This window comes from Microcebus murinus, chromosome 8 (assembly GCF_040939455.1).
Source record: "Microcebus murinus isolate Inina chromosome 8, M.murinus_Inina_mat1.0, whole genome shotgun sequence".
Lineage (NCBI taxonomy): Eukaryota > Metazoa > Chordata > Mammalia > Primates > Cheirogaleidae > Microcebus > Microcebus murinus.
Window position 1 is genome coordinate 44,647,880 of NC_134111.1, and position 14,009 is coordinate 44,661,888.

At 33.6% G+C, this 14,009-nt stretch overlaps 1 protein-coding gene across 3 annotated transcripts in view; it reads right to left on the minus strand.

Moving 5' to 3' along the window:
* Positions 1–1,326: 1,326 nt before the first annotated feature.
* The window catches only part of SCN3A (sodium voltage-gated channel alpha subunit 3), a 120,441-nt gene continuing 107,758 nt past the window's right edge, over positions 1,327–14,009 (minus strand). For all 3 annotated transcript variants that reach the window (XM_012761182.3, XM_012761180.3, XM_012761177.3), the window contains exons 23-28: positions 11,810–12,082; positions 10,793–10,846; positions 9,810–9,947; positions 7,790–7,894; positions 6,074–6,344; positions 1,327–5,173 (exon numbers count right to left, since the gene is read on the minus strand). In XM_012761182.3, the coding sequence (XP_012616636.1) occupies positions 3,978–5,173; positions 6,074–6,344; positions 7,790–7,894; positions 9,810–9,947; positions 10,793–10,846; positions 11,810–12,082 (2,037 nt within the window). In that variant the 3' untranslated portion in view covers positions 1,327–3,977. The remainder of the gene's footprint in view (positions 5,174–6,073; positions 6,345–7,789; positions 7,895–9,809; positions 9,948–10,792; positions 10,847–11,809; positions 12,083–14,009) is intronic.

Genomic DNA, 14,009 nt, shown 5'->3' on the forward strand with positions numbered 1-14,009 from the left:
TCATTATTTTCTCTGCAGTGCAATTAAATGTTATAGAGGTTATGAGATAAAAGAATGATATACATCTTTTATTCTTCTGTAATATATACTTACTCTAGAGAATATAAGACTTAGGTTCAACTTCTTGAAGTATTTTGGCAAATGTTATTAATGACAAAGGCATCAGTACACTTGTGGTTCAAGACTATTTTACAAATGAATAGTGATTTCTTGGTTTTAATATCATCTGTTACATATCAGATATTATCTTTTAGAAATCTGTAACGTCATAAAGAAAAAATAATAGCTACCCTTTCAATTATGTAAATCATCCTTCTACTTTGTGGTATAAAATATTTGGGGCTAAGATGACTTTTTTCTTAATGGGGCTAACATCAATACTAAATGTGTTTCTACTTAATGTTATCTGAGGAAGGTTTTAAAATATTGACAGTACACATTTTTCTCATTAAGTATTGCCCATATAGAGGAAATTGTTCACTTTGAATAGCCAATTTAATTTGGAATATAAAATATTAGAATTAAAGGTATACCAGAGACAACATCCCCAATTTAACATCCCTATTTAATAGAGGAGGAACTGAGGGTCCAGAATTTGATTTGCTTGAATTACATAGGATAATTGGTCCAGTTCTTTTTCCATTTTCCATTTCCACAAGAATGGTCAACATGGGCTTTCTTTATGATTACTACTAAGTGGTTAGAAATACATACAAGTGGTTGTAATATTATTTTATCATATCATAATTATTTGAAAATTAGCAAGATACATACATGTATATAGCCGTTATCTTTTGGCTACAATATTTAAAAGCCAGAATATCCATTTTTCTCTCCATATAAATGTTTTCTCTTTACTAAAGAGCAGCTATTTAGTATCACTTGATTGGTGAATTTGAGTTTCTTTAATTCCATATTATTGTTTGTTCTATGGCCAACATGATTGATTCTACCATTTTTTTTTTTCAAAACAGAATTCTATCATAGTGTTTAATAATGAGATATTTTTCTTATGGAAGCAGTTATTCCAAAAATCTATCAGATTTTATTAGCAACTATATATTCTGAACAGTATTTTCAAAATATCCCTTAGGTAGGTAGGTATATTTTTAAAAGTATTTCTCTTTTCAACTGAAGTCTCTTCTGACTATTTTGGAAGATAATAATTTAGATATAATGCATACCAATTAATAGATAACTTGGCTAATGATTATGTAATAAGATGCATTAAAAGGCTAAGGATTTTGCATAGCAATACTTGGCTTCTTTGTGATGTCATTGAAATCTGTAAATTAACTTGAGCAGTAAGAAGCCAATGAATTCCAATTGGTCACCTTACATAATTTATTTTGGGGAAATTATGAAATACATATTTAGACCCAAGTTGGCTTTAAAATAATGCATTACAACTGGAGTTTTCCACAGAGAATAAAAGTTTGATTTTTGACTTCACATAAATCCCAGGGGCTCTGAACAAAAGTTAATATAAATTCTCAATCACTGTATGATAAATACCTTATGTATAAATAGGAGTTCCATAGCATGCATTTAAGTAACAAAGAATGTAATATTTATTAGCCACCTAGAAATTAGGAGATAACATCAATTATTGAGAGAAATTGAGATTTGAATGCTTATAGCCAAAGGAATTAATTGGAATTAACAGCCATTGTAGGTAGTTACTACTATTATTATCAAGTCTGAAAGTTGGAACAGATAGCCTTGATTCTTTGCATACACAAAAGTTCACAAAAACAGCTCTTAGTTAGCCTTTATTCTGTAGTTGTAGTATTGCTTGGTGGATCAAACATTGGATTGTTATAAAATTCCTGTGAACTTTTATGAATACAAGTGTCAGATGAAGTACAGTTTTTTATTTATGTATATTTTAAACCACCAAAAAAAGAGGCCAATAAATGAAATACAATAAAAAAATGAAATATTTATTCTTTTGGCTCAATAATGACGTAGCTCATCATTCTTTTTAGTAATAGCAATTCCCTGCATGCAGTTCATCAGTACACTACAGTAAATAGTTTTGTAAAAGGAATTAACATTAAACTTTTGGTTTGTGCAAAAAACAAAAATTTTTATCATGTTAGGTAATTGCACAACTTTGCCACTTGGTTCATGGCTAAAAAGAACAGAGCTCATGTTTTATCTGTAGTAGCTTTAGTGCAGTAGGAATTAAAAAAATAAGACTAGTCTGCATACGTAAATACTATAAAAGTTGAATAAAAAAAACTTTCATGAATAAAGGGTTATATTGAGGCAACCAGAGTTGGTAGAAAATCATCTAGGTTTGAGTTTTTGACCAATGCATCACCTATTAAAATGGTAGAAAATAATATTGTAACAAAGAAATCCACAAAATCCATTGTCTAACTTTTATTTTAGGAAATTACCCATTGAAAAGTCTTATGGATTCAAAAGTTTGGAATTGTGATTAAAAATAAAAAGCAAAAGCATAAAGTAAAATAAGTTGCCTTGTGATCAACCTGAAAATAATTTTCTTATGTACAAAATGCTGACAAATAAAATTGATCATATTTTTACATTATTTATATTTAAACAAGTTTTAGACATATTTTTAGCAAAAAATGAAGTGTAGGTTTTGACAGTAGGCAGTATGCAGTGTGTTTCCTTGAAATCTAGAGAGATACCATGTGATACTCAAGTTGAATTAAAAATGCAAAAGTAAAGGTGATTTTAAATAACTTCAAACTGTTCTGTTTGACATAATGGACAGAGAGCTGAAATTCATTCTACCACCAATATGTGACTTTTTCTAACCAAGACTTGTGAAGAATGAATTGAGTAAAATAGAGCAGCATAGGCAATATTAACATGCATTAGTGATAGCCTTCAAACTATTTATGTTTAATGAATGGTACAGAATATACCCCTGTTGGAAGCTCGCAAAAGACACATACACTGTGGTACATATTTGATTGAATAGAAGTTGTTTATCAGGCTATATATATATATATATATATATAATATATATATATATTTGCCCAAACATGCACCACAGGATAAAATAACTATTTACATACCAGAGGGTATTTAATTGACGTAAACTGTCAGCTTTGCTGAGAGCAGAAGACTGCAAAGCAATACTGCAGCAGAAAGTGGAACAACTATTCTAAAGCGATACTTTAGATATACTTTTCTAGAACAGATTTATTAGATTACATTTTTGGAAAGCATTTAACCAAAATTAAATATAGAGCTCTGGAACTTAGAATAAAATTTGCACTTGCTGAAACAGAATACTTTGCATAAAAATAATCCTTTAAATATCAGAAGAGACTTTACAGGCACATAACTGTTCAGATATAAACAAACATAACAGACTAAACACTTTCAAAATTAAAGTCATCTAGAAAATGGAAGTAATTGAAATTATAGACATTAGAATTTTTTTTCTGGTTTTGAGCAAAAATTTTATCTCTCAGGCAAAACACTTTTGTCTGATCGTTTGAGAGATTTGTGGAGTAGGAACACAGGGTTCTTATATACTTCTTCCTCAACGTAAACCTCATTTACAAAAATAGTAACACAGTATTATGAATAAACTATGAATCAGGGACCATGGAAATCCACTAGAACAAATTTTGTAAAAATATGGCAGATATGGAAGTTAAAAATAGAGTGGATGCAAGTACTGTACTAAAGATGTTTGGTGTAGTTACAGTGACCACTTTGTACAACTATCCCTATGGTCTAGGTAGCCATTAAGTTTCTTCTCAGCAGTGTCAGCTGGTAATAAAAACAGCAACCTCTTGTCAATGTTGATACCCTGTCTCACAGAGCTGCAGTGACAGTGAGGTCACTGTCTTGTATAGGCACTGACCATGAGTATTTGTTAAAACAGTCAGTTTGGCATGGACCTCCTCGTGAAGCCCAGTTGACACATATACTTTACCTTCATAGGGTGTAAACAATTGATCATAAAGACAATTCTTTGTTTCTTTTTACTTTTGATTTTCTCTGACCTCTTTCCCTTTGCTTTCTTTTTCTGGTTTGTCTTTCTCAAATTTTTCTTTGTCTGGTTTTGTTACACTATCATAGGAAGGAGGAGAAGTGGTAGAGGAGCTTCCATCTGTTTTTTCTGGGGTGGAGTTACTGTTTAATTTGTCGATAATCATGTCTGCTTTAATAGGTAAGTCAATCCTCCCTCTGATTGTCTCCTTATCATATTTATTTATTAGCTTTTTTAACCTTCGCCTTAAAAGATAACTTCTGTAATTACGCTGAATGATAGCAGCAGATACTTCTTCTTGTTTACGTTTCAAAGTGGTTGTGATGGGCTCATAAGAGACTTTGGAGGGGTTCGATGCCATGAACCGGTCTTCCATCTGTATTCGAAGGGCATCCATCTCTCCACTCTCACCCAAAACACGCTTTGTAAAGGCAAATAAAATATCGAGGCAGTGGATCCGGTCGCCACTGACCATGGGCAGATCCATGGCAATGAGCTGAACTTTGTTTGGTTTTGCTATGAGAAGAGGAGGATCCAGGGCAGCTGCAAAATCTGAGAGCTTGGAGAACTCTATAAACTGGGTCGCATCAGGATCAAACTTCTCCCAAACCTCGTAGAACATCTCAAAGTCATCCTCACTCAGGGGCTCTGCACTTTCTTCAGTAGCAACACTGAAGTTCTCCAGGATGACCGCAATGTACATGTTCACCACAACCAGAAAGGATATGATGATGTAACTGACAAAAAAGAAAATCCCAACAGATGGGTTCCCACAGTCTCCCTTGACTGAGCTTCCAGGGTGAATTGTGTCAGGGTCACAGTCTGGAGGTCCACTATTGAGAATAGGTGCCAGCAATCCATCCCAGCCAGCAGAGGTGGTGATTTGGAACAGGCAGATCATGCTGTTGCCAAAGGTCTCAAAGTTGAACATATCATCAATTCCAGCTTCCTTTTTAACATAGGCAAAGTTGGACATCCCAAAGATGGCATAGATGAACATGACCAGGAAGAGCAGGAGGCCGATGTTAAACAACGCAGGAAGGGACATCATCAGAGCGAAGAGCAGCGTGCGGATCCCCTTTGCTCCTTTGATCAGACGTAGGATGCGGCCAATCCTGGCAAGACGGATCACACGGAACAGGGTCGGGGACACAAAATACTTTTCTATCATCTCAGCCAGAAACATACCTGTGGAAAATGTAGAACACAGCTAAACTGTGAATATCTTGCACATATATGAATGCTTTATCTTTGCAAGGTCTGTGAAAACAACAAATTTGCTTTGAATACAAACCTTTACTAAATATTTGGGTCCATTCCCTGATATTAGCAATTAAAGATTACAGAGTTTGATTTAATGATTCTAGAATGTCATCAACCAGTATGGATTTTTGTAAAATCCAGATAATCTCAGATAGGAGCATGGCAATTTAAAATTATATACACTCAATTATTATGAATAGTTATCCCCAAATTTGTTTGTAATTTTGGAAATTGCAGTAAAGATTATTTCTGAAATTTCTGAATATATTTTTTCTATTTTTAATAATGATATTCTTCAGTTAAAGGAAAATGGACAATATTTAACATGAAGGCAAAGTGAAAATTTCTAAATTTGGGTCCTATAATTCCTATCTTCCTTCTTCTCTTATTAAATCTCAACTTTTCTCAAAATACCTATCTAAGATGTCAACATTGTGGCCTCTGGAAGCCTATATTCACTCCTTCAAGCAGAAGTGGTCACGTTCTCTTCAGTGTTTCTTATAGTATCAACCTTATTGCATTATACTGATTATTTTTAGCTATCTGTCTCCTCCTTTAGCCTGTGACTTTAAGAGAGTGTCTGATGATGTTTGTTTCCTGTCTTCTTCTCCCATTCCCCAAACCCAGTATTTCTAGACTGGTTTCTAACTAGTAGCTTTGTCAATAAATCCAGGTTTCAGAGTTTTTATTCAAATATGTTAGTATTGAACTTCAGATCTATATGTATTATTATTCTCAGGCCTAATTTCCACGTTTAGAAGGCAGCAGGTCTTGGGGGAATCATTTCCCTACAACTGCACCTCTCTGTAACTAAACCATTCTTACCTACAATGGAGAGAATCACCACCACAAAATCAAAGATGTTCCAGCCTATAGTGAAGTAGTAGTATCTGAGAGAGATAAGCTTTAGCACAAATTCTCCAGTGAACAGGACTATGAACACGAGGTTGATCCGGTATAAAACTAGAGTCATATATTTGCCCTGGTCATCGGTTTCCACCATCATGGTGACCATGTTGAGACAGATGAGAATCATGATGCTGATATCAAAGACTTGTCTGGTTACAAAATCAAAGACCATTCCTTGGAATTTGTTCTAGGAAGGGAGAGGGGAGAGAGATGGTTAATATATGTATGTATTTCATAAATAATGATTCAGTAAAATTGCAGATAAGGTTCTTCCACATATGGCCATGAATGTGTATGGTCAGACAATTTTGTGTCCTCTGTTTTTCATGTTAAAAGAAATGAGAAATAAATCATATGACAAGAGTAAAGCATGCATATTTGGTTTATTTAGGTCCCATGGGAAGACAAAGCTTAATAACACATAAATTGGGGCAATTGGCTGATAATACAATATGTATAGGCTTTGCTTGATTTTAATAAGTGTGATAATTTTTATAAAAAATGACAGCTAGTAATATTTACAAAGTAGATTAACATAGACGTTTAGATAGATGAATACTCCAACTAATTATTCAATATTTTAAAAATTTTGGTTTATATCTTATTTCTCTCCTTCAAAATATCTCAGTCACTTTTCTACTGAATTTTACTTCTCCAGCTCTGTGAGTGTATGTATGTATCTTTCTTTTCATCTGTTTTTCTTTACCTCTGCTTTAACAAAAATGCACGACCTAGAAAAATTTTTATCTTAATTAACAACCATCTCAAGAACCATATATTTTAAAGATTCTTACATTAATATGGCTGTTAAATACAGTTTTATTAGAGAAATAAAATTTTAATCATTTAGAGTAAAATGTAAATGAACTGATGGTGTTTTCATGTTTAAATGACCCTCAGTAAAAGTGGTTCATTCCTTTCTGTGTACTGGACGCTACCTCCCTAACCTCTCTCCCTGCCACCTCCCAGCTTCAACTATCTTAAAATATGGTAAATGAAGTCAGTTATAGGATTCATGAAACCTTGTCAAGCCCCAGTTCTGGCAACTATGGGCTTTGTGACTTGGAGCATGATACTTATCTTCTTTGGGCCTCAGTTTCCTTACTCCTTACCTATCTCAGAAGATAGAGGAGTGAGAGTACAACTCTCCATGAACATAGTCATTATTATGCCATTCTGTTATTATGAAACCCTACAGAATATGCATTTGGTGAAAGAATAAACAATTTGGTGACACGCTTTTCCATTCTGGACAGATTAGGAATATTGTCTGGTCTTAAGAATGGAGAAAACAAGGAGCATAGAGGGAGGCCAGGAGGATGAGATGTGAAGCCAGAGGAGAAACCAGGTGTGTTGTTGGCTGCAGCAGGGTGAACCTTGCTTTGAAAGCACTTACTGGGAACCCTGAGTTGGAAGTTTTCAACTCACAAACTGTAAAGATCATTACCTCCTTTTTAAGAACTGGTAATTCTTAATCAGTGTAGAAGTTGTGAACTGTGCTATTCAATATGAACTTTATAATTAGAGCTATATATTGGTGACATCACCTAATATGTTCTGATCCAGAGCATTGCCCAATTTGATCATATGGTAATATGGTTTTGAACATTAAAAAAGATAAGTAATTCTTACTGCTGGCCGAGGGATGGGTTTCTGAGGTTTCTTGGATCCAAGTTTCTTCATTGCATTGTAATATTTTTTCTGTTCCTCTGTCATAAAAATGTCTTGACCTCCGAAGTAAAGATATAGTATAAAACTGGTTACAATCCCATACAGTTCCAACATGTGTTACAATAGCATTTTTATAAAAAATATTTGTCCTTCCTTTAATCTTTCTCAAATTTTTAAGTGGATATTATTATACTTCATAAGATTTATTCTGCTCTTCACATTTCTGTGAAATTCTTTGAAAAAAAATTTTTCTTTTTTTTTTTTTTTGACAGAGTGTCACTTTGTTGCCCAGGCTAGAGTGAGTGCCGTGGCGTCAGCCTAGCTCACAGCAACCTAGATCTCCGGGGCTAAAGCAATCCTGCTGCCTCAGCCTCCCGAGTAGCTGGGACTAGAGGCATGTGCCACCATGCCCGGCTAATTTTTTCTATATATATTAGTTGGCCAATTAATTTCTTTCTATTTATAGTAGAGATGGGGTCTTGCTCTTGCTCAGGCTGGTTTCAAACTCCTGACCTTGAGCAATCTGCCTGCCTTGGCCACTAGCCCGGCTGAAAAAATTTTTTTTTAAGTGAGACTGGGTCTCACTTTGTTGCCTAGGCTGAAGTGCAGTTACATGATTATAGCTCACTGCAGCCTCAAATTCCTGGGCTTCAGCGATCCTCCTGCTTCAGCCTCCTGAGTAGCTGAAACCTCAGGCATGCATCACCATGCCTGGCTAACTGTCTTCAGTTTTTTTAAGAGACAAAGTCTCGCCATGTTGCCCAGGCTGATCTCGACCTCCTGGCCTCAGCAATCCTTGGGAGGCTTCAGTCTCCCAAAGAGCTGGGATTATAGGTGTGAGCTGCTGTGCCCACCTAAATTCTTTGAAATTCTGAATTCTTTAATACTAATGAAAAATTCATAAGCACATAAAAGTCTGAATACTACAGGATTCTAATTTGATTATACCATGTTTAGAAGTGGGCACAAGGATCTCAAATACACTTTCGTAAAACAAAAAATTTTTTCTTAGTTCAGTTCACTGTTGATAGTTTTACTTCTTCATTTAACAGTTTTTGAACATTTTTCTGTGTGCTAGACAATGTGTTGGCTATTAGAATTACATAGATATGTAAGATACAGTATCTTGCTCCTAAATGGAGCAAGAAACTGAAAACATAGGTGGAGAGTGTATAGTGATGTGCGAAAAAAATAAAATGCACACAGAGGCAACAATTAATTCAGAGACACAGAGACAGGCTTTACATAGGAGGGTACCCTTAAGCTAGGCCTCAAAATATGATTGGGGGTGGGTATATACATATATAATGAGTGAGATGTGTACCATCTGGGGGATGGTCATGCTGGAGACTCAGACTTGTGGGGGGAGGGAGGGAATGGGCATTTATTGAAACCTTAAAATCTGTACCCCCATAATATGCCGAAAAAAAAATAGCTACATAAAAGAAAAAAAAAAAAGATGATTACGGGTTTGCTAGGCAAAGCATTCCAGGAAGAGAAAATATCACAAAAAGTCCTGGAGGCACAAGAAAATGACTTGTTCAGAAAAGGGGAGAAAACTCATAGAGCTGTATGCCTAGCAAGTGACAGTGGTGACAGTGGGTGGGTGGGTAGTGACTGGGGAGTAGGGAGGTAGATACATAGGATGAAGTGTGGGGGAAGATGAAGTTGGAAAACTGGGTGGAGGTAATTCCTGCAAGGCTCTGTAAAATAGGCTAAAGCACTGGAGACCAATTGGGTAGGTCTGAAGCAGTGGTCACAATTTTGCGTCAGAAAGACAGTCTACAGCTCTTTAGTGGATAAATCTGGAGAGGGGCCACTGACTAAATGCTCAAATCCTTATAGCTAAACTAACCACGCAGTAAAGTGAAAATAATAGAAACACGATCTAAGTCTGTCATGACCACAGGTATCCTGGTTATTTTGTTGCATAACAGTCAGAACCTCAGAATGGAAAAGGAAAAAGCTGAGGAATACTTATCTTCTTTTTCTGCTGGTTGAAGTTATCTATGATGACACCAATGAATAGATTCAGAGTGAAGAATGAACCAAAGATGATAAAGATGACAAAATATAAATACATGTACAGATTTTCTTCATATTCAGGCTGAAGTTTAACCTAAATGATATTGAAAATATTAAATATATTAAAAAACACAATGAATACTTAAACTAAATTAATAATGTGGTGAGTGCTATTACTTAACATAGTTCTACTTTTGCCTTTCCCTGAGGTATTATTATGCAAAAACTATTCTTTTGTTCAAACTAGCATGATCTAAAATAATGAAAGTTTGCAAGTTTTATGATTGTTCTTGAATCTATTTTCCCATTGTGTCTTACTTGTAACGTATTCTTTAACATCAATAACAGTGAAATAAACAGGGTATTTTGAGCCTATTATTAGTCTTGTTATTATAATTTTTTTTCAATATTTTCCATTTGGTTTTGGAAATGCTAACTTTTGGAAATAATGGCTTTAATAGCAGGACATCAATAACTAAGAGAATAAACAGATATGCTCTGAAGAATCATTTTTATTTCTATTTTCAAAATTGAGTTTACCTGAAACTTGCTTGCTTTTCTGTATCATAATATTAAAATATTTTTGGTAGCTCCTTCATAGACTCTGGTTTATCATACACTACAGGGATAGGGAGAGACAAGTAACTGTCCCACTGCGAAAATTTCTCACTCTGAACAGTCTTATTTAATGGACCAATTTGATGTGTCATGATCCATGCAGTTAGATATGCTTTCATATTAGATAAATATTATATATTAGACATATATTAACCAAAACATCTATATTGAAGCACACTGGCATAAAAAGATCATTTTTATATGCAATAGTACATGTTTCAGTTTTATCTGATATAAAATTCTGAACGTTTCAGTTAAATTATCAACAATGTTTACCATGAAAAATCTAGTAGCTATAAATAATATTTGAGTGATACTTACATCTCGTGAATCAACAGCTGCATACATAATATCCATCCAGCCTTTAAATGTGGCCTGTGAACAGTATATATTTGAATTGTGCATAAAAACCACATGCAAGAATGTGACATTTTACCAGATGAAAATCTGACAGTATTATTACAAATAACTTTTTATATAATACTATGATATTTCCTATGAAGAAATTAAAATGAAATTAAAATAGAAAAATATTTGTATTTAGAGTCTGGAACTTGTTTTCTTTATTTCTCTTGGAAGACAGTCTATTTTTTTTTTTTTACATAATTTTTTTACTGTTGTTATTGTTGGTACAGGTTCTTACTATGTTGTCCAGGCTGGTCTTGAACTCCTGGGCTCAAGCAATCCTCCTGTCTCAGCTTTCTGAGTAGCTATATACTAAAATTTTACTAGGGATTTGATTCATGAAATTCCCATTTCAGTCTCAGCTCCCTTTCATACCAAAAAGTAAGCTCTATGATTCAAATCTAGGGTTGTGTTTAAACACAATTCAATCATTTTCGTCAACTAATTATTTACTAGTTAATATACTATCAAGTGAAAACAGTTAAGCCTTACATGTTTTGAAGGCTACCCCATAAGATTTGCATTTCCACACGCACTAGAATCACACTTCTTAGACAATGGTATGATAAATTATCATACATTTTAATTCATCAGCACAAATATATATTTTTAGTTTAATACATAAAATTGCTCCTTTAGCAATGATTGCTACAGAAAGCTAAAAATGACAATAGAGTTCAATAATATGACAAGAAAAAATAGGAAGCAGAAATATAAAATCACATTAAAACATACTAAACACTGAGGAACACTGGGGAAAATATAAAACAACTGAACATCTTCTTATAGTCAAGTCAAGCTTATATTATAGATGTTATAATCAACTACTCTTCCACTGTCAAATATTAATCATTCAAATAAAGAACATCAGAGAAAGAATCTTACTTGAAACACTTTGAAGATGTTTTCTAAACTCATACAGTAGCCACTTACCACTTGAAGCAATGCGAGGTAGCCAGCGCCAACGTTATCAAAGTTTACTTTCACGTTTTTCCACCGAGCTTGCTTGCCAAGAGCCTGACAATCGCTAAAATTGTTGACTTCACTAACTTCAAACATGTTACCCGTTGTCGTGTTAACACAGTGGTAGAACTTGCCAGCAAACAAATTCACACCCATGATGCTAAAGATCAGCCAGAAGATGAGACAAACCAACAGCACGTTCATGATAGAGGGAATCGCTCCTATAAGAGCATTCACCACCACCTAAAAGAGGAAATGAAGAGAAAGCAGCTTATGAATTGTTAAAATGGAAACAATTTATTTATTTAGTGTTATTTAGTACTAATATGCATTTGGAAGAGTTAAATAAAAAGATAGGTAGACACATTGTTCCGTCTAATATTCTCTAGAACATATATCATAAGGGAAAACAAACAGTGACACAACTAAAGAGCTAAGGACTTAAGGAAAGTAAAATATGCCAAAGTGTGAAAAGAAATAAACAAAAACCTGATATAATAAGATGAAGTCAGAAAATGTTTGTATGCTGGAGAAAAAAGAAAAAAGAAGATGCATTAAATATCAACAGAAGAAATAATCATCTTTCTGTAAAACATTTAAATTTTCAAGAATGAATGATGATTTGAAAGAGTGAGTAAACAAACCCTTCACAAATAAAGTATAGAAAATGCCTTAAATCAGTTCCCTCAGATCAAATTTACCTTTTTATGACTATGAAGAATAAGATTAGGAATTTAAGTTACTTTTTTCCTATTGCTAAATCTCAACAAAAAGTATATTAAATTAGGAAAAGAGGTGGAATTTATCTCTGGACATAACACTATTGAATATATTACCATTATTATTACTCCATAATCTCTTACATGTTCACTTTGGGGCACATGCTACTTTATCAACCCCAAGCTGACCTATTTTGTGAAAGGGAAATTTAGTCACTTTGCCTCTCATTAAATTCAGAAAAGATTAAAATATATTTTGAAATCTTTAGGGAGGTCGACAGTAATTTTCTTATCCAATTTAAGGTAGTTTATATTGGACTATTCTGTTAAGCATTTATATTAAATGTAACTATTGTTTTATTTTAAAACATTGTAAACATTATTGTAGAAATCCATACCAAGGAATTTTATACTGATATCAAACCTGAAATCTAAAATTGTAAAAATTTCCTGTTACTTGAATTTTATTCCTTTTAGAAATTAAGCCGTATATATAATATTTGCTTGGATTTTTCCTACTGTGTAAAATGATGTCTATACCTACACAAGTTCTTTTATCTTCAAATAAATGCATAATACATTATCATATTTTATAGCTAAAATATTAATTCTGCCATATTACTGAATTAAAGATTCTAAATTTAAGGATATTTTTTAGATTAGAGCAAATTGATAAGTTTTAAATTTTATTCAATTGCTATCTTCCCTCAAATAGGAACCATCAATATGAAATCATGAAACTGATGAGGGCTTACATAATATCAGTAATGGTAAAGATTGGTTTGAAAAGAACTTGAAATTGTATAGTGATTTTTATGAATTTTATCTTGTAACTTTCTTTAGTAGTAGCAATGAAAGAAAACTACAATGTAACAACCAAGTATTTCTTTGATTATAATGCTTCTGGAAAGTCTGGAGAGTGGTTTCATTCTCCCTGATGAATGAATTTTGAAGTCAAGGCTGAAGAGTGTTTTTACTGCCCCAAATAAACTACCTCCTTACAAAAAAGCCCTATGGCCTAGAAGAAACTCAATATCCATGTGTATTTGAGTGCCAGATAAACAAAATTGGCCTTAGTGTTAAATAGTGCTGAGAGGGGTGTGGCAAGTGGGTGTGTATCTATATCTATTTTATGTTTACATACATAATATACATATTAAGGAAGAGAGCTGGAGAGGAAAATACAAGTGCTATGGAAAAAGTGAAACTCATTCAGCATGCTCACTTAAAAGGGAGATCTATAAAACAAACTCTGCGGGTTGCCTGAAATGCTTACTTAATTATCCTAACCTCCTGCTTTGGTTGCTTAGACTATATAGATTTTGTTAGAGGCTACACTTTTTATTACTGATATTAATCTAATAAGTAAAGCACACAAAACCATTTTACCTTTCATTCATTACTACTAAGTTTAGAGAAATCAAACTATTAAGAGGAAGAAAACTCCCCTT